This window comes from Tinamus guttatus, unplaced genomic scaffold (genome assembly GCF_059628265.1).
Source record: "Tinamus guttatus ecotype Peru unplaced genomic scaffold, ASM5962826v1 Tinamus_guttatus_pri_ptg000208l, whole genome shotgun sequence".
Lineage (NCBI taxonomy): Eukaryota > Metazoa > Chordata > Aves > Tinamiformes > Tinamidae > Tinamus > Tinamus guttatus.
This window is the reverse complement of record NW_028288742.1, coordinates 5755889-5779197: the sequence shown is the minus strand read 5'-3', so window position 1 is coordinate 5779197 and position 23309 is coordinate 5755889. Positions and strand designations below refer to the sequence as shown.

General features: G+C 56.7%; 3 protein-coding genes across 5 annotated transcripts; 2 read left to right on the top strand and 1 right to left on the bottom strand.

Moving 5' to 3' along the window:
• Positions 1 to 144: 144 nt before the first annotated feature.
• POLH (DNA polymerase eta) lies at positions 145 to 7857 on the top strand. 3 transcript variants are annotated; one of them, XM_088524200.1, is made up of 10 exons: positions 145 to 298; positions 371 to 505; positions 580 to 785; positions 1105 to 1274; positions 3844 to 3947; positions 4629 to 4748; positions 5094 to 5217; positions 5776 to 5841; positions 6570 to 6688; positions 7039 to 7857. In XM_088524200.1, the coding sequence occupies exons 1-10, from the start codon at positions 162 to 164 to the stop codon at positions 7847 to 7849; spliced, it is 1992 nt and encodes a 663-aa protein (XP_088380326.1). In that variant the 5' UTR covers positions 145 to 161; the 3' UTR covers positions 7850 to 7857. The 3 variants fall into 3 exon arrangements, with proteins under 3 accessions (XP_088380326.1, XP_088380325.1, XP_088380327.1); XM_088524199.1 differs by having other exon boundaries at positions 6525 to 6688; XM_088524201.1 differs by having other exon boundaries at positions 580 to 790; positions 1071 to 1274; positions 6525 to 6688.
• A 3313-nt stretch (positions 7858 to 11170) lies between these two features.
• GTPBP2 (GTP binding protein 2) lies at positions 11171 to 19755 on the bottom strand. The gene is made up of 12 exons (XM_088524198.1): positions 19546 to 19755; positions 17928 to 17954; positions 17189 to 17373; positions 16808 to 16916; positions 16095 to 16292; positions 15634 to 15808; positions 14850 to 15069; positions 14271 to 14406; positions 13818 to 13876; positions 12828 to 12999; positions 12359 to 12523; positions 11171 to 11929 (listed from the first exon to the last, which is right to left on the bottom strand). The coding sequence occupies exons 1-12, from the start codon at positions 19723 to 19725 to the stop codon at positions 11732 to 11734; spliced, it is 1824 nt and encodes a 607-aa protein (XP_088380324.1). The 5' UTR covers positions 19726 to 19755; the 3' UTR covers positions 11171 to 11731.
• A 372-nt stretch (positions 19756 to 20127) lies between these two features.
• Positions 20128 to 21952, top strand: LOC148594755 (MAD2L1-binding protein-like). The gene is made up of 2 exons (XM_088524300.1): positions 20128 to 20856; positions 21413 to 21952. Exons 1-2 carry the CDS (start codon positions 20128 to 20130, stop codon positions 21941 to 21943), a joined length of 1260 nt encoding a protein of 419 aa, XP_088380426.1. The 3' UTR covers positions 21944 to 21952.
• The last annotated feature ends 1357 nt before the right edge of the window (positions 21953 to 23309 follow it).

Genomic DNA, 23309 nt, shown 5'->3' with positions numbered 1-23309 from the left:
TCGGAGGCGCGGCCTGGCAACGCGCATGCGTCACGCTGCCCGCTCCCCGGCGAACTACAGCTCCCGGCGTGCCCCGCGCCCCCGCCCGGGGGCGGGCTGGAGGGGGCGGGGCTGCGGGCGCCGTTAACGGGCACAGGGCGCGAGGCGGGGGAGCCGCTGGCATGGGGCGCGGGCAGGAGCGCGTGGTGGCCCTGGTGGACATGGACTGCTTCTTCATGCAGGTTGAGCAGCGCCTCGACCCGCAGCTGCGCGGCCGCCCCTGCGCCGTGGTGCAGTACAAGAAGTGGCAGGGAGGCGGGTAGGTGGCGGCGGTCCCGGTGTCCCCGGTGGCGGCGGCGGCGGCTCCTTCACTCCTCCCGCTGTGTTGCAGGATCATCGCGGTGAGCTACGAGGCGCGCGCCTTCGGCGTGGCCCGCGGCATGTGGGCGGCGGAGGCGCGCGCGCTGTGCCCGGAGCTGGCGCTGGCGCGCGTGCCCGAGGCGCGGGGCAAAGCCGACCTCACCCGGTGAGCAGGGCCGGGCCGGGGCGCCGGGCCGGGCGGCGCCCGCGGCCGCGCCTGACCCGCGCCCGTCACGGCAGGTACCGCGAGGCCAGCGCCGAGGTGATGGCGGTGCTGGCGCGCTTCGCCCCCATCGAGCGGGCCAGCATCGACGAGGCCTACCTGGACCTGACGGGCTGCGCGCGGGAGCGGCTGCGCGCGCTGCGGGGCTGCCCGCTGGGCGCTGCGCTGCTGCCCACCACCTTCGTGCAGGGGCTGCCGGCTGCCCCCGGCGCCCGCGGCAAGGGTAGGGCGCCCACGGGCCTGCGCCTCCCTCCAGATGCTCCACCGCGTCCCCAGCCGGTTCCCCGTGCTGCTCCCTCACTAATGCTCACTAATAGCTGCGTAGACAGGAGGGGGTTGCTCTGTCTCTTCCCCTTCAATAAATACGGTAATGGGGTTTTTATTTTCTGAAAGGTCAGGGTTTTAAGGTGCCGGCTCCTTTTGTTGCCTTGGGTTGGAATTATGGAAGCGCGCTGCTGGTCCCTGGGGCTTGCTAATGCTGCCAGTCCCTCTGCCCTCACTAAGAAAGGCCCATGCAGATCCTCTCTGTGTCCCTCCGCCAGAGGAGCTGCGGGAGTGCAGCGTGCAGGAGTGGCTGGCAGCGCTGTCTTTCACGGACCCTGACTGCCCGGACCTGCAGCTGACCATGGGAGCAGTGATTGTGGAGGAAATGAGGGCAGCCGTAGAAGCAGCCACTGGGTTCAGGTGCTCGGCCGGGATTTCACACAACAAGGTAGGGTTTTAACACATCCCTCTCCCTGGGGTTTGGGAGACAGTGGCTATGGCGTGGTTGTTGCTGACACAAACACCCCATTACTTGGGGGAAGAGGTGCAGCTCAGTGCACTGAGGTGCATCAGTTTGTTTTTGCTCTCTCTGGTCAACCAGTTGGCAGCACCTGGCAGCCGCAATGGGTGACGCTCGGCCAGCTGCCGAGGCAGCCGCTATGGCTCTCGGTGCGTGACAGCAGCTGCACAAACAAACTGGCTTTGATGCTGCAGCTACAGAGGCTTCCTGCCTGCCGATATGCAGGGTGGTTTACTGAGAGCACCCAACGCTTGCTTCAGCATTGCCAAAAAAGGGCTTGTACGGTTAAGTTTTAAACGATGCAAGTTGTGGCCGAAATAAGAAAAAAGTGAAATAGGTGCTTCGTAACCTCAGAGAGATGAGAGAACTTCAGACTTGTGCTTCGTCCGAGGATGTAGCAGAGCCAGTATGAAGTATTACCAGTATTTGTCCATACTAGAGCTGGTTTGCATTGACCCACCCTAAAACTAGGGAGGACTGTGCCGCAGAGATGTGCGGGCTTAGGAAGAGTGCTCATGTAGAAACTCCTATTGGAAGGGATGTTCAGCTTGCCCCCTTGCTCTAAAGGGAACTCTGAGGAACAGAAGACTGTCCCTGCTAGGAAGGCCACTGTCTTCACTGGATAAGTAGTTCCTGAGTAGCATGTGACAGGGCCAGGAGCTGGAAGCGGCAGAATGTTGTGAGAGGCAGTAAGCTGCAATTCCCAGACATTACCGTGCTTTAAAGTTGGTGGAAAAGGCTGCATCTGAGAGGCAAAGTTACAATAAGCAGCGTACAATAAGGTGACCGGCAGCATCTCCCTGGTTCTGGCAAGTGTTTCCACCAGCATTCTTGCCTTTTCCTAAGTGGGTATAAGGAGATTCTGGTGTGCTGTGCTACCCCTGAATGGCTGTGTAGCTGTACCACGGAGCATGGGGCAGGCATCTCCAAGTCAGAAGCTGGCACGGGGCTGTGCAGAACACGCTACGCTGCTTCCGCAGCCTGCTTTTCTCTGTACGTGTGAACCTTTTTAGCAGAAAGTGGAGCAAGCGAGTGTGTGCTCCCTGCATGTCATTCTGTTGTTTCTAAAGGAAAATTCTCCTGGGATTTGAAAGCTATTTTTTTATAGTGAGCTAATTGGTTAGGGTAGAGTGGAGACCAAGCTGCTATGCTGGACTGAATCAGTGAATGAGCTATTTTGGACCTCAAGGATAACAATGTGGTTTTGTCAAGAACACTTGTCCCGAACTCGTTTGTTTGACAGCTTCCATGGTCCGTTGTACAGAGGTAACTACAAGTGTGAAATGTTGACTTCAGGTTTCTGATCCATGAGAGAAGGAGCAGTGGCAGGAGTTGCAGATGATGCTCAGTACAGATGAGGCTGAGGGCCTGGCTGTAAGAGTTTTAGGAGAGTTTTAGAGCTGCAAATGTAGCTGAAAGTATCAAGTAGCACTTCCTGTGGTTCTCACGGATGCTCTGAGTGGCCCAAATGAGGAAAGAAACAAGCGCATAAACTAGGAGGCCTTTGGCTAAATCGCAGTCAAGTCAGGAAGTAGCCTGGAGTTATTATGGATAATCAGCAGGATGAGACAGTTACAGGAATAACTGTGGAAATGGCAGATTCTGTTTCAGCTTCTTCTGCTTTAGAGAAGTGTCAGAAAAAGTAAATTATTCCACCCCATGAAGTCTTGGTGATTGTTTCAGTTTGAGGCGCCTTAATCGGGAATAATGTGGGTAAGCGTAGAAGAGTCTCCGGTGAAACAAGAGGAATAATCAGACATCAGGAAAAATGACTAGATATGAAAAGCTGAAGGAAATGGATCTTTGTCTGGAGAAGAGTGAGAATGCATGTAAGCCTGTGAAAGGGGCTGTTAATGCAGATTTTAGCTTAATATACTGAAAAGGAATTTTGCTTAGTTATAAGATGGGTAATAAAGTTATGAAAGAGGAAATTATTAGAATTACTTAAAAACAGCTGTATCTACTTCAAGCTGGTCTGTGTATTCTTAATTCTGTGTTAGACTACGATGGGAAGGGGAGGTGGGTAGTAAATCGGCTAGAGAACATTCCTTCCAGGCCAGCATTTTTGTATTTTGCAGACTTCCTTCTGTAGCACTGTGCTGTTGTGGACCTTGCAGAGAGAAAGCTTAGTCGCATTGTGAAAAAGCAAGACAGAAATGGAAGGTGAAGGAAAAAAAGGGATCAGAGAGAAATAGGCTGAGGAGGACTGGGGATGCTCTGCAAGCCCTAGCATGCTCACCTGGTGCAAACTAAGGCAGCCAGACCCTGTGACAGACCCAAGCATGCGGAGCAGGAGGCTGCCCTTTTGCAGAGCCACCCGTGTGGCAGCATCAGCACTGGTCCCTGGGCGCTACAGCCTGCGTGTCCTCCCAAACAGCTCTTCCAAAGGCAGCTCTTAGCTAGAGGTGATGCAGCACGAGCCGTTAGGCAGTGTCTTGCACAACAAAGTCAGTGCAGATTTGTACTAATGGGCCTTCCTGCCTCTCTTGTGTTGCAGACACTGGCAAAGCTGGCGTGTGGGTTGAACAAGCCCAACCGCCAGACACTGGTGCCCTGGCGATCTGTCCCGCAGCTCTTCAGCGAGATGCCCGTTGGCAACATGTAAGTGCTGCGAAGCCACTGGCTTTTGGAAATGCAGCCTGGGGCTCAGGCTCCACGGCTGGAGCGTGTGGTGGGAGGAAAGCCCTGCTTCTCTTCGTTGCTTCAGTCGGTTTCGTCATCACTGCTTTTGTGAGCAGAACCAAAGTGACTAGGAGGTGCAAAACTGTTCCTGACTACCTCAGCATACAGTAATTTGATGAAACAGGCAGAAGAGGGTTTTCAACATTGACTATAATAGCTCGTCAGTGTTTGTAAGAAACAGAAAGGGAGTCCTGCTAGAGCAGGAATGGTTTTGTTTTGAACATCTGCAGTCTGCACAAGAGCTGCTCCTTGATGGAGGAGAGTTACGAGCCCTGCGGCTGCAGGGGGAACCCTGTTTGAGCCCCCAGTACTGCAGGCTGCTCTGCGCTGGTGGGGCAGGGTCCTGCCCACATTGGAAGGGAGCAGGGAGTTTGGGAGCACTTCTTGGAGATGGAGCTGAGCTCTGAGCTCGTTCTGCTTCAGCTCTTGTACATCCTTCTACCCAAGTGGAAGAGCTCTTTTGTTGGGCTCTTTTGCCCTAGAGCCTTGACTACTTCCTTGCTCGCCCTGCTTTCAGCTGCTCCGGGTCAGTGCTTGCAGACCCGTGACTGCGTGAGTTTTCCTGTGATGTCTCATTTGCGATCCCTGTTTCTCCTGTAGCCGAAACCTGGGGGGGAAGCTGGGTGCTGCCATCACGGACATCCTCGGTGTGGAGCACATTGGGCAGCTGACTCGGTTCAGTGAGGCGGAGCTCCAGGCCCCCTTTGGAGACAAGGCCGGGTAATGAAGCACCACTTGCTGCAGTCTGGCTCCGGCAGGACCCGGGTCTTCCCTTTGGTGGCAGGTCGTTCTGCACAGGTAGAAGGGTGGGAGGTTTTGCGGGCTCCCCTGCCTTGTTCTGCACTGTGCCTGTCACAGGCAGGGAAAGAGGGAGCTCTGCCCTCCAGGCCATCCCCGTGCAGGGGATGAATCCCAGCGCGCCTCTTGCGCCAGCCCTAGCGCTGTCCCGTCGGAGGACAGAGTATCCCCTGGCACATGCAGTGGGTGTCCCTGGGCCCCAGGTTCACTGGTGGCAATAGGGGCTGTCTAGCTGCCTTCACTTCCCGTTTCCTCTGTGGCTTCCAGGTCCTGGCTGTACGACCTGTGCAGAGGAATTGAAGATGAGCCTGTCAAAAACCGGCACCTAGCCCAGTCCATTGGCTGCAGCAAAAACTTCCCTGGGAAGACAGCCCTGGCCACGCAGAAAGAGGTAGGAGACGAGGGTCTGGCCTTTGGACTGGAGGAGACCAAGACGCTCAAAGCTGGGAGTGGCTGGCAAAAGCTGCTGCTTTTCCATGTCCTGAAACTGCGCCTGGGGGCTGGGTGGGAGGGGGTGGCTTAGGCCCCAGGAGCCAGGGACATCCTCTGTAGACAGAAGTGCAGTGACCAAGTGCTGCACAGAGAGGTCCAACCTTGTCCTATTCTGCATGAGCAAAAGCGGCCCATGCCCTTCAAAGGGTGTTCAAGACTTCACAGGCTGGTGGCTAGAAGGGAGGTAAGTAGCCTGAGGAGGGAGCAAGGCCACTCCTTCCTGTTAGCTGCAGAGGGATCCACTCTGTACTCTTTGTAAGAGATACAAAGATGCTAGGGCTGAACCCTCACTGGGACGGATTTCTCTGGGAGCGCTCCTGCTCCCGGCCCTGGTGGCAGTCCGTGTGTCATGGCCTGGCTGCCTTGATGTTCCTCAGTGGCTGCCGCGCTGCTCGTGTGCCAGCAGTGCCCCCAGCATAGCCCCAAGACTGTTCTTACCCCTCTGTGTGTTGTGCAGGTGCAGCACTGGATCCTGCAGCTCTCCTTGGAGCTGGAGTGCAGACTGATCAAGGACAGGAGCCAGGTAGGGAGAGGGGCATGAGGGCCTTGTTTTCCTCACAGTGGCCGAGGGGGCCAGGCCTCCAGGAGCCCCACAGCACATCTGCACTTTGAGCTGGTTGCAGGGGCAGGAACTCTGCCTGCCTTAGACATGTGGCTCTGCAGTGAGCCCTGAGCCAAGAGGTGAGCAGGAGCCCAGCAGGAGGAATGGTTTGTCCCTGAATACTGCAGCGAAGGATGCTCCTGGGCCCGTGCTTTAGGACACTGGGATCTGCAAGCTGCTGTGCGCCTGTCCTGCCGTGGTGCCCGTGCGTTGCAGCTGCAGCACTCTGCTGAGGCAGCCTTGCCCACACTGCAGGCTCGCAGAGGAGTGAGCCGTGTTTAAACGCACAGCTATGAGTGTACAGGCGACAGTGAGGTTATTCTGCTAGCTTTGATGTTGCAGGGAGACCCAGAAAAGCTGCGGAGCTGACTGAAGAACAAGGACTAAATGTTTCCTGTGTTGTGGTGCTGCAGCTGTATGAATGTTTGCTGTCCCGCATCTTGTCCCTGCGAGATTAGGCCTGGCAGGACAAGCTGCCATCTGCCATTCAGCATCGAGAGGCAGCAGCTGATAACGCATGGGCGCAGCAGCGCGAGCGTCTCCTCGGCCCTCCCTGCTCTACCCTGCAGGCGTCGCTTGTAACGTGGCCGCTTCTCTCTCCGCAGAACAACCGCGTGGCCAAGCAGCTGATGGTGGTAATCTGCGCGCAGGGAGACGTGCGGGTCTCGCGCTGCTGCGCTCTGTCCCGCTACGATGCCCAGAAGATGAGCAGCGACGCCTTTGCCATCATCCAGAACTGCAACGTGGCTGGCGCTCACCAGGCCGCCTGGTGAGAGCGGGGCAGCAGTTTGTGTCCCTGTGAGGGCTTGCTCCGCTGCTGGGGTGCAGGATGAGGCAGACCTGACGGGTGGGAATGAGAATTGTGCTGAGGGGCTGGGATGGGAATGGCCAGCACAGGCACAGCAGAGCACAGCGCTTGTTTGTGGAAGGGCAGCTGCGAGAGCCTGGCTTCTTCCTAGCCCCACATCTGGCTGGACTCTGCTAACTTCTGTGCTTGAAACTGCAGCTGCTGTGGTGGGATCCTGCCTGTGAGCTTTGGTCATGCTGCTCGAAGCCCCACCGTAGATGACCCTGCTTCCCAGGCTAGTGTCTGAGCTGATGTTGACTTGTCCGTTGCAGGTCTCCGCCGCTCATATCGGTGCTTCTCTCTGCCAGCAAGTTCTCGAAGGCTCCCACGCTCCTCTCTGCAGACATTGCCACCTTCCTGACCAGTGATGCCCAGTCTGACAGCACTGCCACGGCCAGCAAAAACACCGTGTCCCCTCGGAGCCCCAGGGTGAAGTTCTTCAGGAGCCCAAGCAAAGAGTCCAGGCAGAAGGCACCTGGTGCTATCGAGGCGTTCTTCCGGAGGGCAGCAGAACGGCAGCAAGCGCAGCCGCCCGTGCCCAGCTCCCCGGAGCGTCAAGCGGGAAGTGGTGCTGGCCTCGCCTCTGTGCAGTGCGACCTGGGGTCCCCCGTGATGTGCAGCCCTGGGGAGGGGAGCTCTGCCTCTCCTCGCAAGAGGCTTCTCCAGGAAGAACCACAGCCTGATGTTACACAAGCGCCCTCCACCCCGCCAGGCTCCACCATCCCTTTGAAATTAGAGCATGCTACAGTGGGGAACGAGCAGAATTTGCCCCCATCTCCCGAGCTCCAGCCCTTCCCTCACGCCTCGCCCGGGGACTGGCAGCAGTGCGAGAAGTGTGGCCAGCGTGTGCTGGCCTGGGAGCTCCCAGAGCACCTGGACTACCACTTTGCTGTGGAGCTGCAGCGCTCTCTCCTGGAGCCCAGCTCCCCGACGGCCCCAGGAGCAGCTCGTAACCCCAGGGCTGCAGCATCCAGCTCTCCTGCCAAGAGCAAGCCCAAGCCTCAAGCTGCCTCTAGCGCAAAACGGCCCAGGGAAGGTGTGACACGAACTCTAGATTTTTTCTTTAAACGGTTATCTCCTTGACTCCCAGCCACTCTGGGAATTTTATATAATCAGTGTTTTTTTTAACTACATCTGAAAGGGTTTTTTATATATATACTGACAGGTTTTAATGCATTAAGTCCAATAAATTATCTTTACCCCCCACTCTGAGATGAACTGGAAGTCAGGGCTGGTGGGGGTACCTGGCCTTGCTACCAGCCTCTGCCCAGGCACCTGCATCTAGCTTGGCCTGCATTGTGCTTTCACCTACCCCTCCTGCTGGGAGCTGTGCCCAGAGCTGCACCTCGCTCTTAGTAAGTCTGTTCCTCCAGCACTTTCCTGGGGAGGCAATAGCATCTCCCCACACTGTGAAAGTGTGAAAACTGAAGTACAGAGAGAGCAGCTTATCCCAGGCTGGCTCTGTCCAAGTCTTTTCTCAAACCCCTATGTATGTGAGCATGCTGAAGCCTCCACCTTATGAGAGTTCTCTCCCAGGGGTGCCCTTACTGTGTGTTTTACAGCTGGGAGCTTACCCGAAGGTTGCTTCTGCCCCTCCTGTGCTGAGGGCAGATTGATTTTTCTCCCATAACCCCCAGCAGGGTTTCTCTGGTAGACTTTGGCAAGTCCCTGGATGCAGCGGTCTGGCCTGTGATGCTCCTGGGGGTATTACAGGCAACCTGATTACAGCGTTCTAGTTTGATTCTGTTCTGGGGAACATCTTGTCCAGCTCTTGGGGCCATGGGAGAGAGTGCACATGAGAGGGGTGGCCTCAGCCCGCTGCAGCACAGCAGCAGGGGAGCAAGGGGGCACTATGGGAGCGAGGCCCTCCAGCACAAAGGAGGCTTTTGCCCTCTACCTCCCAGTAGGGCTCAGCTCCAGCTGCACTGTTGGCTGCCTAGAGCCCTTGGGTCTGTTCCAAAGGCAAAATTGCTGCTGCCAGTAATTCAAAGGCAGCTGAGGGCAGAGAAGGGAGCTGGCCACGTCAAAGCGGCGCTGGGTGGGGTGTGGAAACGCATTGCACAGAGTTTCATCAACTGCAGCTTCCCCTCCCAGGAAGGGGAAAGAGCGAGCGCCTCGGCCAAGCCTTCTGCAGGCAGCAGATAGAGCCGGCACTGCTACCCGTGGCAGCGCGGCCTCCCTCCCGCGCGGAGCCGCGGAGCCTCCTGCCCGCTGGGACGGAGCCTCCCATCTGCGGAGTCGCTGTCCCGCACCGGGATGCTGCTGCACGCCCGCCCGTGCGGCTCCCGTGCTGGCACCACACTGCTGCAAAGCTGCCATCAGCAGGGGCAGAGGGGATGCACTGAGTGGCGGTGACAGCCAGGGGAAGGAATGCGGGAGTCTCTCATTAAGGCCAGGCCTCACGTTCCGAAGGGACGAGTCTCCCGGTGTGGTCACGCAAGGAAGGGCAGCCTGGCAAGCAGGGCTGCCTTGTGCTGCCGTGACAGCACCTGTCTCATCTCCTACGCGTCCGGCAGGACCGGCCTCAGCAGGTGGCACTGCCCCACACAAAAATAAGCCCAGGGCAGACACGGCCCTCCGGCCCTTTGGTGACACAAGTCACCTCCAAGGGGAAGCTTCTCTGTCCCTACTTGGAACCAGGGGAGTAACCTGTTTTCACAGACAGGAGGCACTTGCAAACTGATAAGCTCAAAATATTTTTAAAACAAACCCTGGGTTAGATTTGTGCCCAAGGAAGCAGCCCTTAAAGGAGGCTCTGGGGTGAATCAGTGGCTGGGGAATCAGTGGCTGGGAGGAAGCACGAGCCATGGTCCCCCCCTGCCTGTACGGGCACAAGAACTGCGCTCAGGGTGCCACGCAGAGCAGCAGGGCTGGGAGCAGGGCACTTACAGCTCCTACATTGCATCCCTCCTACAGGGAGGGCTGGAAGGCAGCCCTCTCCCACCACGACCCAGCTCCAAGGGCAGCAGGGTGAGAGCCCCACTCTGCACTCACTCACTGTTCGACTCATCTCGATAAAATGTCTTTATTCTGTACATTTATATAGAGATGCCTGGGGAAGGGGGTCCACCCCCAGCATTAGAAAAGCTAAAGACAACAGGAGAGCAATGATGAAGAGCAGGGCACCAGGAACGGACGCGCCACAGCCGGCGGGAGGGCTGCCCTTTTGGAGATGGTCGCTGCACCTCACGCCTGCCTGAGTGCCGAGGATGCCACGGCAGCTGCAAGCAGCTGCTTCCGCACCCCAACCCAGGGCTGTTCTCAGCCAGCCACTAGTACCACAGGGAAGAGCCTGCTGGCAGCTGGGGCCAATCCAGGTCCCAGAGCAGTTGCTGTAACACCCAGAGCACAGCTAGGGCGGAAGGGAAAAGGGACCATGCTGGAGCAGCTCCCCTGAGCCCATGGGTGCTGGGCTGCCAAGGAGGAGGCAGGTTTTCAGCTGGGTCTGTTCTCCCGGGGGGCAGGTCGTGCCTGTCACTCCCGCTCCTGACGCTGCTGAGCTGCCTCCCAGTCTCTCCCAGGCAGGATGGCCTTTCGTCATCCCCGCGTACCCACCACAGTCACCGACTGCACATCTCCTTGCAGGGGCAGCCCCGCAGGGTGCTCTGAGGCAGCCGCCGACGGGCACAGGCTGCTCCCCCCAGCACGGGGGGAACCTGCTCGCAGGCAGGCGGGTGCCTTTAGGGGCCTCTCGCCCAGAGCCACTACCTTTGCCCTGGCAGCCAGCAGTGAAACCAGCAGCGCCCGTGCAGTTGCGCAGCTCCTACTGCTCCCTCCGGGCTGAGTGTGGCCTGCAGTAACCGCCACGCAGGGCGCAAACGGGGAGTCGCAGAGTAGCACGTGAGGGACAGCAGTGCCCCACTTCTTGTGCACAGAGTCCTTGCTGGCGACGCCAGCCTTCTTCCAACGGTAACCCCGGTGGCCAGGGAAACAAAACAAGTCTTCCTTTAGGAGAAAGGGAACTAAAACCACGCCACTGTCAAACCACATCTCTACAATAGTCACCTGTTTTTTTGTCAATAATACAGCCTGCCCTGCTCAGACGTTAAGGCAAGCATCTGAAGAGCAAGCTGGGCTGGGCCAGGGAGCTCACTGTGAAATGCTGCTGCCCACTCGAAGATGAAATCTGGAGCTGAACCTCCGTGGAAACAACTAGCACGCACCAGCATCGGCCCAGGGACCCCTCCGCTCCACAGAACTGCCTCTTGATTCGGACGGCAGCTGCTCGGTGGCCGCAAGGAGCAGAGGTAAGTGCAAATTCCACCTTCACGCCGCCGTGCGAGGAGACCATGCCGCTCAGAGCAGCCCCAGCCTCCCGGGAGGCACAGGCAGGAGGCTGCAGGTGCGCACACGTGTGTGTGTGTGCGGGGAACAGGACGCTCAGCCAACAGCAAGACACCCAGGTTACAGTAATGCAAAACCAACACACAAATGGACACTGCAGATTAAAGCCAACCAAGAATATAACGGTTAAAAAAGTGTCCTGAATGCATTCTGAAAGGTCCAGCCAAGCCCCCATGGTGGGAAGCAGGGCCTCTTCCATCCCCCCCCAGAGGGATGTGCTGCAGGACTATTCTGGATCAAGCTGGAACGAGACCAGATCTTGTATCACAGATGGAAAAAAAATCCCTTCACTGCTAGTCTTCAAGGACTCTGCTCCTCCCAACCACTAATTTTCAAACAGTAAACACAGCCAGAACTTGCCTGCCCAGGTCTGCAGGTACCTCTGATCTCTTCCGGAGGGCAGGGTAATCAAAGCAGAAGGCAACATGGAGAACATGCTTAACTTGCCTCTTGTACGGCACTGAACGCAAGGAACTCTCCAAGACTCCACCTCGCAGCACAGAGGAGGGACGCCCACGCTGGAGCTGGATAGCAGCAGCTCCAGGCACCACTCAGAGAGCCAGGGGAGCTTCCGTCCTTCTCCCCGCTTGTTGGCGAGCGATCTCTCTGACCCAGCCGTAGTCAGAAGCTCCGTTGTCCAGGCCCCAGGGACTCCTCCAGGCCGTTTTCTTTGGTGGTGATGGCTTGGAGGTCAGTGACATGCCCAATGCCTTTGGTGACTCCTTCACGGAAGAGCAGCTTGGCTCCGATCTTCAAGTATTCAGGATGCTTGATGAATCTGAAGCGGACGACTGCCTTCTCTCCCGTCCGCAGCTTGTCCTAGGGAGACAAGGGGGATGCCTGAGCCCACACCTCTGCTGAAGGAGACTTGGGTGTGGATGCTAAAAGGATGAGACAACTGGTTGTCTCTCTCAGGCTTGCAGAGCTTGAACCCTTCCCGTCACTGTCTGCATGGTGCGAGACAGGAACACAAAGCACCGCAGAACGGAGAGTTTGCCTCCCTTCCCAGTCCTGCTGGGATCCAGTAGGCTTATTTTGTGATATGGAAATTCTTTAACATTGTTAGAGGCAAATCAACTACACAGGCAGGATAAAGGGACCAGCGTGTTCTCTGAAGGGACACAGATGTCCAAGATACCAACGAACTGGACTTGACAGTCCCATGGCCCCTAGCCTTACTGACAGGCACAGTGGAATCTCAACAAGGCCCACACGGAAGTCCACATCCCCCCTTCCTCCCAGGCCTACCTTTCCGTGGATCTTCTCTACAATAGCAGTCTGCCGCACGTTGCCTACGTGCACCGTCACCTGAAAGCCCTTCCGGAAAGTCGTGGCATGGAACAGCAGCACGATCTCAGCTTCAAACACTGAGCAGATGGTGGGGTTCATTTCTGGGCTCACCATCACCATGCCCTGCACAACAGCCCAAAACTCAGACCACTCAGGGCCAGCCCCTTTGCCAGCCCCATATCAAACACACACACTTTCCCACTCTAAGACTTGGCCTTGTTTCCCTTTCTCAGCCCTGCTCTCCTCCTACCTCACAGCCTGGCCATTTCCTCCCTTTCCAGCAACTTTTCTGCACACCCCTCTACTTCCTTCCCCCATTCCCAGCGCAGGTTCTCCTGGGAAGCCTCCAGCCCTGCTCACCGAGCACCTTGGCAGCTGATCTTACAGCTTCTGGAGCAGTGAGGAGCCTGGTGGCAGCTGGACTCACCTTGCGCAGGAGGGAGCGGTCAAAGGGCCCGAGGGCCAGCGTGGCTGCCTGCCCTGCGCGCAGCACCCGGCAGGCCGAGCGGTTGCGCTGGATGCTGCACACCTTCAGCCGCAGGAACTTCCCGTCGTCAGTGGGACCGACCACCAGGTTCTCCCCTTCTCGGCAGATCCCGCTGGCAGGACACCAAAGCAGGAGAGATCAGCAGGGGACAAGGAAGAAGCCACATGCTGCAAGGTTAACCTGCACCAACTCCTCTGGGCCAAGGATATGAACGTCTCGGGCATGTGATGAGCTAACAGGGATAGAAAGCTGGCAGGAACAGGGAATTCCTACAGCAGCAGCAAAAGCTGCACTATTACTCCTTAGAAAACGAACCGTTTTCCCCTCCCTGCCTTCTTGGGACAGGTGCAATTCTGGATCCGGTGCTCTGACACACTGCCCCCTTTCTCCCGGACAGACTGCAGTTGGCACCCACTCTGCACGGACACCCTGAGAACCAAACTGCTCTGACCGCGGCTGGGACACTGAGGGACAGTAGCCTTCTCATGGGAGTGACATGTGACAACTCCTGCTGGGATCAGCAGATTTGCTTTGCACATTTACTTCTCCCCCTGCTTGAGGAAGGAGGAATGCAGCACCTCAGGATGCTGGCTGTCCTCTGCTGACTCCGGCTCCTACTAGGCCTTCTTTCAGCATGCTACAGGTCACACTGCTAATCTAGCAACTTGAGAGTAGGGTCCTCGCTTGCCACCATGCGAGCAAGGGCTTTTCACGGCACCTCCCAATGTCCTGTAGGGCTTTGCCCTCAATCAGCTCTGTTATAGGGCAAGAGCCAGACTGATGTTGCCTTGTGCTGCTTCCATCTGATACAGGTGGTGAGGACTGGACAGCTTCCACTCTGCTGCTCTCTGAGCAGTGGGCGACTCCAGCCTTGCTGAACTCTGGCAACCACCCACACTCACACTCATCTATCTGCCTGGTACCACTTACCTTGAGAGAGTCCCTCCCACAACAGTCCCCACCTCTGGCACAGTATAGATTTCATCGACCTGCAGGAAGGCAACCAGAGGAAGCTGCTCAGAGAGCTGGCAAAGAGCACTCCAGAAGAACAAGCTACCCTCGCCATGGGTAGAGGAAGGGGAGCGCTCTGATGGGCATCAGAGGCCATCTCAGAGCTTTCACCAGCTCCCACTATCTTCCCACTAGAGGAACCCCAGCTTGAGAAGTGTAAGTCAGGGTAAGGGTCTTTTCTGTGAGATGGGCATCCCTTGGCCACAACAGGACTGAGGCTAACAAGCCTTTAGAAGGAGCAAGCCCGCTCTTTAATGTTTACCCATAGTCTGGGGGTTTGTCACATGTTCCCCCATGGTGTTCTCAGCTGGCTGGCACACATCATAGTAACGGACACAGGAGCGGACGTAGAGCTCAACTACCTTCACATACCTGAAACTCCGTGAGTTGTTGCATTAGTTCCTCCTGCTCTTTACTGTTGGTCAGTGGAGGAAGGATGTTGAGGAAGACTTTCAAGAGATCTAGGTTCTCCCCAGAAACGCTGGACAGTGTGAAGATTGGGGTGATGCTGCCAAACACACACACACAGGGATGAGTGGAAGGCCAGAGTGTAGGTGCAGAAAGTGACTGTGATTCTGAATCTACAGAGGCCAGCGGGAAGACAGAGACCACAGTAAAAAACTGGACCACTGTGGAAAGGTGTGTGGACTACACATAACTCTGCAGAGACCCTGCCTCAATGCTTGGTTGAGACACCCACCACCTGCCAGCCCACGCTTCTGTCCTAGAGATGTGACCCCAACTCAGCCTCTAGCACCTTCTGCTCTGAGAGCCCCAGAAAAGCCTAGCAGGGAAAAATGTCCTCGGAGAATGTAAAGGCAGGCAACCTGCAGATAAGGAGCCAGTATGTTCAAGATGCCACCTGCTTCCCTGAGGGAGGCTTGCCCAGCTCCATACAGCAGCTCGGGCTGACTTATATGTTTCTAGCAGACAGAAAAAAGGGTCCCTTACTTGGGAGACTGTGCAAACTGCTGTGCTGCTGTGACCGCATCGTCATCGGAATTCACGAGCAGGGGGAGCTTATTGCAGCCTGGCTGCTTCAGGATTCGCTCCAGCTGCTTCACTGTCCGTTCCACAGTGGCTTTTGAACACAAGTCGACTTTGCTGATGACAATGAAGAAAGGGACCTTGAGGGCCATTGCCAAGCCCAAGTGCTCTCGCGTTGTGCCTGCTGCAGGAGGAAAGTGAGAGCAGTAGTACTCATCAAGTATTCATCTGCCCAGATCAGGCAATGGAAAAAGAACATTATTCTTTTAATCAAAACAAACATTCAACTAAAAAATACTAAGGTGACCAAGATTTCTTGAGCCTGATCTCTTTGCTCTCAGAAAGATGTAGTAGTTTTTCTTCATGGACCAGAGTTTTCCAGAAAACAGCCATTAAAAAATGTGGGAGAACTCCAGTTGCCTTTTTACAAAGCTCAGGCTACTCTTATGCATATGTCCAACCATATGTCCAAGAGATTTTTTTCCAACAAATGCACCCTCAACTGCCAACAAAAGCCTCTCTCTCCTGAGCATCATTTCCAGTAACCTGGTATACAGATGACAAAAGGATTCCACTCTACCACCTCCCAGACATTTTTAGGCGCTGGTCTACAAGAAAACAGTTTTTTTTTTTTTCTTTTTTCTGACAATAATCTCCAGCTAACCAGGATCCTCCCAGCCACCCTCCATTCATCTCACACTGCTGTCAGTCTCTGTGTGTTCCTCAGCGCAGGCAGCACAACACTCACCAATGCCGGTGTTGGCGCTAACCACCAGCATAGCAAAGTCTGGGCAGTAGCTGGTGAGGCCAAAGATGGTTGTTTTCAGGTACTTGTGGTGGCCAGCCAGATCAATGAAAGTGATCATCTTGGAGGAGCTCTCACAGATCTCTTCTGCTGTCCGGGAGTCGCTGTAATTCACCACCTGAGGAACAAGAGGACTAAGCAAGAAAAAGCACCACCAGGCAAGCAAAGGAAGAGCCTGGCCTTATTAGACTACACCAATCTCAAAAGTTACTGAATACAAATCATTCCCCACAGATGCAAAAAGCTACATTTGTTGCAAATGGACAAGCAGCACTGGGAACACAGAGCTGGGCAACCTCTCTCCCACCATGTTTCCCTCACTGTTGTTAATAGTGACAAGTCATACTCTCCTTCCCCATCTCATCCTGTCCAAGCTCCGAGTTCAGCAGGCCTCTCTCTCTCACCTCTCCTTTGCTGTTGAAGCCAAGGATCTCAAAGCTGATACTCGACGTTCTTCCAGACTGGATTTCGTGGAGATGCCGGAAGAGGTTGAGGCGCGCTCTCCCCCGCCCGTTGTCCAGCTCTCCTTGCGTCAGGACGCCCAGAAGCGTTGACTTCCCTGAGTCCACATTCCCCAGCACAGCCACTCGCAGGTCTAAGAACTAAGGAAGAAGGATAAAAATAATCAGGAAACTTAGCCACTGCAGTGCTGGCTGTCGCACCCAAGCTGCACGGTAGCAGATGGGTCCCAGGGCCTTTCCCTCTACGATGGGCACTGTACAACATAATCATCTTCATCAAATCCTGCTCCTTCCCTCAGCAAATCACAGCCCAGGAGTTGCAAAACAAGGTCATTTGTTGCAGCAGGAGGAACTGCAAATCCTTCCTTGCTTCTGTGCTTGGCTGCATCACAGCCAGTGCTTCAGAAGTGAGATAATTTCTCAGCTCTGGTGCAGGCAACCTCCCCTACTGGAATCTGCTGCAACCGCAATCCCGGAGATGAAAAGCGTTGTTCTCAGGCCTCCCTGTGGCTGCTCTTTAGAGAGCATGTAATGGGTCAATCTAGGGCAAAGCACCTCTAGGGTTTGGGCTCTTGTCCCAAAAGGAAGCTGCTTGAATGAAGCCTCAAGCCTGAAAGTCACCAAAAGGAGAGGACGGCCAAGTTGCAGGTTCCTACCTGCTGGTTGTCAGGCACCTTTCGGACAAGGACTTCTGTTATCTTCCTGGGAACGTCGCTGTCGTAGTCAACCTCCCTCTCCCGGAGTACCGTGATGTCTGCCCCAACTCTGCCATGGACCCAAAAGAAAGAGTGAGAAACACGTCTGTGCTCAGCTGCCCCAGCACCTCTAGAGTCAGACCTGGCAAAGAGAAGGGCCCAAACACTGGGAGCAGCAGGACAGAAGCCTCGAGCTTCCAGCGAAGCTGCTCTCCTATTCCCAGAGCCTTGTGCTATGGGAACTTGAGGCACAGAGAGGCTTTGTGCAATGGAGCTGTGAGCCCAGGCCCGTTTTGGGGCAGAGCCTCGGGGGTTGCGCTCACTGCCTGCGGGGACACCTACTTCTCGGCCATGCGGCGCAGCGTCTTGAGCGAGGCGCGCATCTCCTCCTCCGAGAGGCCCACGAGCAGCCCGTTGTCCTCCACGCCGATCTGATAGACGGCCTCACCGCGGCCCTCCTGCAGTCGCCACTTCATCTGCGTCACGAGGTGCTCGAAGCGGTACTGCGAGGGATTCACGAGCTTCAGCTGCCCAACAGAGCGGGGAGTTGAGAGTCACAGCGCAGGTGCCCATGGAATCCCGCTGCCCAAGGCAGCACCCCCCGGCCCACCCCGCGAGGCAGCATCTCCACCCTGGCCTACCTATGGGAAACACCCCACGACAGCAGGGTGGCAGATCTGTACCCTGCCTGCTCTGGGGGCACAGAGCGAGCACTACACCACCTTTTCGTGATGCAGGAACCAGGTAACTGTGAATGGCAGGAGAGCCACAAGCAAGTGGCTAAGGAATGGCAGGTATCTCCATCAAAGGAGGAAGGTCTCAGGAAAAAGCATAGTGGATCTCATCTCCTAAACCAGACTCTTAAAACTAGTGCCAATATCCAGCTGTTGCAGCTGAGCACACTAGGTGCTGCTACACACAGAGATCCAGAAGTGGACTGGGTCCAACTCCCTAGTCCAGCGTTTGTTTCTCTGTCCCTTTCTTGAACGTGCTCCCCACATGCTGTCTTTCTTGAAGTTCTTCACTGCAAAATAGTCCTCTGGAGGGAAGAGGTCCCCTCTGCAGTGCTCAACAGGCTCACCTTGTACTCGATGTTCCCATCTTCTGCCTGGTTGGGGAATGAAATAAGATAGAAAGGTCAGACACCGTGTCAGCAGGGACTTCCATAGGCACCAGCCACCCAGGCGCTCTGTAGCTCCTACCACCATCTTCAAAGAGAGGGAAAATTGCAGAAACCTACTGTGTTAGTCACAGCCTCGCCTGCCCTTCATTCATTAATTCCTACGCTGCACTGGAATTTACTCGGGGTCTGTTTCTGCTGTTTGCATCACACAAGTTGAAAACCAGAAGCTAAAATTAGAGTCATGCAGGAGGGAATGCCAAATGCCACGTTTTGTTGTTGTTGCTATTTTTTTTTCTTCCACCGACAGCAAAGGATGGGGCCAGTCTGAAAGTCAGAGAAACTTCCAGTTTAAAAAAAAAAAAAAAAAAGAAAAGAAAGCACACAGGCCAACAGATGATCAAAAATCTCCACACATCCCACTCCATTCACATCCCACACTGCCACCACACACTATCCAGCACCTTCTGTCCACCCAGCATGCATGGAAACAGCTGACGGGCGGCAAAAATCGCTGCCCCTTCTCCCACACACTGCTATGCTGCTCATCCATTTCTTTCATTGACTCCTTCCTATATCCACGCACATCTACCTTGCAGATAGAGAAAAAACTTCAGCCGTAAGGAAGCAAACTGCTGGCTTGTTTGTAGTGCAGCAACCTCATCACTGTCCTGACACTCCTGGAGGTGCAGAACTGATCGGGAAAGGCTGTGGGCAACGTCTGGGAGGGCTGTAGCCAGCCCAGACTCACAGCCCCAAACAGAAAGACCCATTAACTCACCAAGCTCGCTCCTTCTGCCCTGGACACACATCTGCATGTCGAGAGCGGCAGCAGCCTTCTCCCTGCCTTCTAGCTCCGCGCTCAACCGCAGTGGAGCTTCTGGTGGCAAAACGCCATGGGAGGGAGGCTCTGTATTAACAGCTCTGCTCCCGGCCAGCGGCACGGCGCTTGCAGCAGGTTTTCCTCAGTTATCACCTCCGTGCCGGGGAGCAAAACGGCATTCACCTGCCACGCTGCAGGCGATAAGGGGACAGTGGGTCTCTCTCAAGGCAGCTGGGACTAGCAAAGCAGAGAGTCAGGGCTCGCCGGGCCACACAGCGAGGAGCGGCCGAGGGCAGGAAGGCACCGGGACCGCCCGGCCTCCGGCTGACAGGAGCAGGACCCCGGCTGCAAGGGACAGCCCGGGCCCCAGCAAAGGGTGCGCAGGGCAGCTCAGCCCTGTGCGCCAGCTGCGGGGCAGCGGGGGTGCCCCCAGCACCGGCCCCTGCGCCTTTTGCAGGAGTCCCGCTGTGCTTTACACAAGTGTCGCTGTGCGGGGCGGGCAGCCGGGCGCGGGGCTCGCCGCGCTGCTGCTCCTATCGCCTCCGTGCCCGGCACCTGCGCTCGCCGAGACGCCGCTTACTCGCAGTTCCCTGTTCCCCGGGCAGGAGCCAGCGGCGCCTCCCGGGCACCCACGGGGCTCGGGCTGAGCCGGGCTTCGGCCACGGCACCGGCCAGGCCCCGGGCGCTGTCGCGGCAGGGACCCCCGGCCCCAAAACGGCGCCGGCCGCGGCGCTGCCCGCCCGGCGCGGCGCTCACCTCGGGCGGCAGGTACGGCGGGTTGTTGGCCTTGGCCCCGCGGCTCCGCCCGCTCTTCTTCTTCGCCTTGCAGCCGCCGCCGCCGGGCGCGGCCCCCCCGCGCCCGCGCAGCGCCCCGCCGGCGCCACCGCCCGCCGGCCGGCAGCAGCCACCGAACAGCTCCGACACCCGCGCGTCCATGGCGGCCCCGCCGCGGCGCCCGCTCCGCTCCGCTCCCCGCCCGGCCCCGCCGCCCCGGCCCCGCCGCGCGGCGCCCCGGGAAAGCGAGTCCCGCCCTCCCGCCGCCGGACTACGGCTCCCGGCACGCCCCGCGCCGCCCGCGCTCGGGACTACGGCTCCCGGCACGCCCCGCGCCGCGCTGCGCCCGCGCCGTTAAGGAAGGGCGCGCGGGGCCGGACGGGAGCTGCAGTCCGGGGGCGGCGGAGGGCGCCGCCGCGCGGCCGCAGCCCCCGGCGCTTCACCTGCCCCGCGGCGCTGCGGAGAGCGGCCTGGGGAGCAGCGAGAGCGCAAAGCGCGGGGTCCGCCCGACCGTTGCTCGCGTTGCGGGGCACGGCCGGGTGCCCCTCGGCCGCAGAGCCGGCCATGGGCACTGGCTCTGTCTGCCGCCAGGGACGGGCGACCCCTCCAGTGCGCACCAGGGACCGCTCAGCGGCAGCTGCTGCCTGCGAAACTCGCTCCTACGGCCCGCGCGTCCCAGCGCGGCGATTCGAAATTGTCACCGCCCGCAGCTTTGCACGTTCGCCACCGACACAGGCAGCGGCGCGACTAACGGGCACACAGAACCGCTCTGCCGCACGCGCGCGGCGCTACCGGCTCCGCAGCGCCCGGCCCCCGCCGGCACCTCCCGTCACGGGGGCCGGCCCGCCTGCTCCGCCCCGGCCAACATGGCGGCGGTACCGCCCCCGGCGCCGCCCCGGGCCGCAGCTCCCATGGTGCCCCGCGGCGGCGGCCATTCAAATCCGCGCTGGGCCGCGGGCCGCCCCTCAGCAAATGGCGGCGCCGGGCGGCGCGGAGCGGCCCTGTGTCCCTGCCACCCACTTCGTGGCCCCCGACCGGGCGCCCGCGGCCCCGTCCTCGCCCCTCGCGGTCGAGGCGCTGCCGGTGGCGTCCCCGGAGCGTGGCGGCGGGAGATCACGGCGAAGCGGGGCGGCGGCAGGCAGCCCGTCGGTGTCGGTGGTGCTCCCGGGCACCGTGAGCCGCGAGAGCTGCTGCCGCTTGGCCTGCGAGCTGCTCAAGCACGTCCTGCACCAGCGGCACCAGCTGCCGCTGCCCTACGAGCAGCTCGCCTACTTCTGCCGGCGGGCGGCGCAGGTGGGCGGCGGGGCCGGGCCGGGTGGGCAGCGGCGGCCCATGGCCGGGGTGGCTGCTCCAGCTCCGCAGCTTGGCCCCTACAGCTTCGCTGCGGGTCTGAACTGAGAGGGCTCCGTTCGCTGTTCTGAAGTAGGGCTGGTAGCTGAAGATACCAAACGTTGCTGTTTGACCCTTGCATCGCGCCTTCCGCTTGAAGTAGTTTCTGCTACTCGCTGTTCTACGTCTGTTGCTCACACGAGCCCTCTGGGTGTTGAGTTCCTCTTGATGTGGCTCCAGAGTGGTTTCCCTCATTTGAAAGATAGGGTTTCTAAGCCTGTTGGGTTTTTGTTCTTGTTTGTTTTTTAAAGTAGCCTGGTGCAGATTCAAGCTCAGCAGCTTGAATCAGAGTGTCCTTTTGTGTTCTTCTCAGACTTCCTGATTTTACGTGGGTCTACCCATATTAAACTAACTTGCCTGACCTTCTTGGAGTAATATGAAAAGGATGTGCCCTCTTTTGAGAAGAACGTATTAAGACCTTCTCCTTATTTTTCTCTCTACTTTTCTTCCCACCCCACAGGATGGAGATGTGATTAAGAAGCCGCCCTCCGTGGACATGGCAAGCAAGAGATGCCAGCAGGTGCTGATGGAGCTGGAGGGGGTGCTCCAGCACTTGGAAGCGATGTTCCGTCTGACCCTGGTTCCGCGTGTTCTCATCCTGCTTGGTGGCAATGCCATGAGCCCCAAGGAGCTTTATGAGCTCAACTTGGAGGGCGTCTGTGTGGGCAGCGCTGAGGAGAGCCTGCAAACCCCCTTCTGCGTGCGTAAGCTCTTCCACTCGCTCTTCGTTGCGGATGTCTTCAGCGAACTGAAGGTTCTCCCTGTCGTGGGCGCTGTTGTGATGCTTCAGGGTCACCGCGACTGTGGTGCTGACTGGTTCCGGCCCAAGCTCAACTACAAAGTGCCCACCCGAGGAAGGAAACTCACTGTCAACTTGTCCTCCGATGGAGACGTGGGAATAGGTGCCTCGTCTCCTCAGGCTGTGGCTCCTGCCTGGGAGGATTACATATGGTTTCAAGCACCAGTGACACTCAAGGGGTTTCATGAATGACTTGGGCTTTCTAGAATTTTAATGAATTATTGAGTAACCTTTTGGTGCTGCTTTGGGTGGTGACCATTTCATCGCATGTAATTGCATATTCTTGTCTTTCTGGATCTCTTCTCCAGGGCATCTACTATCTTCCTGTAGCGAACAGCATTCATCTTGCTGTGAAACAGCTGTAAAATTTTTCCTTCATTGAACTGATAGTGAAAGCAACTATCTTTTAGGGCACACTTACATGTTCTTTGGGGACCTGTGCCAGAGGAGATGAAATGTTGTGCTGGGAGCAGAACTTTATTGCAGTGTAGTTATTGACCTGGCAAGTACTGGATACAGTATTTTTCTCAGGAGAGTTTTAATGCAGCAATTCCTCTATCAATAATTACTACTTTAGCAAATTGGTTTTTTGACTTTAATTAATGCACATGATTATTAATGCAGTTGGCCTTTCCAGGGTTTACCATAAAGGCTGTAACAATTCTAACCCATTCCACTGCTGGGAAAGGAGATCTTTCCCTGTAGTCTGATCGGATTTGAGCACTCACTGCTTGGCCACTCACTTGATAAAATGAGACTTCCCATTATTCAGCATTGGCTACTTTATCATCCAAAGAGCAAGCCTTCTCAGCAACGGGGAGATTTCATACGTAGGCTTGTGAAAAAGAGGTTAAACTGTCCCGTGGAGGCAGGAAAGCACATTTGATGTCTCTCCTAAGAGACAGCCTTGGTAATCAGTTTGTAAGACAGCTCAAACAAGAGGAACCATTTTTTATTCTAGTGCTCTGCAGAGGAACATAGGGCTCCTGCCCCATTGTGCGGGTTTATTCTCACTTTTTGAAAGTTCTGTTCTTGCTTGATTTGCCTCTTACAGTCCTAGACTCTAACATTTGTAAACCTTGCTGAAATGTGGGCGAGACAAGGTGGATGTGATCTTGCTTGATTTGCCTCTTACAGTCCTAGACTCTAACATTTGTAAACCTTGCTGAAATGTGGGCGAGACAAGGTGGATGTGATCAAGTTCAATGCTACCTTTAACTGTGAAATTCTTGTTCCAAATCAGAATGCCCTGTGTTACCTGCAAATGGAACTTGAGCCCTTTCTTCTGTGCCATGTCTGCTGTCTTGTGCAGAATGGGACAAAGAGAGAAACCTTAGAGCACAGCGTTGAACTAATATCCACTGCAGTAGCCTCAAAACAGCTGCTGCGTACCTGCAATGCAATGAGTTTAATAGCTCTGGATGTCTTTCCTGTTTGAAACTGCAGGCTACTAGTAGTGAGGTTGCTTGTAGTTTCTTACCAGCACTAAATGTACCCTGGGATAGTAGAAAATCTGTTGAAAGGAGGGTAAAGAAAGAAACAACCCTCTGCACTTTTT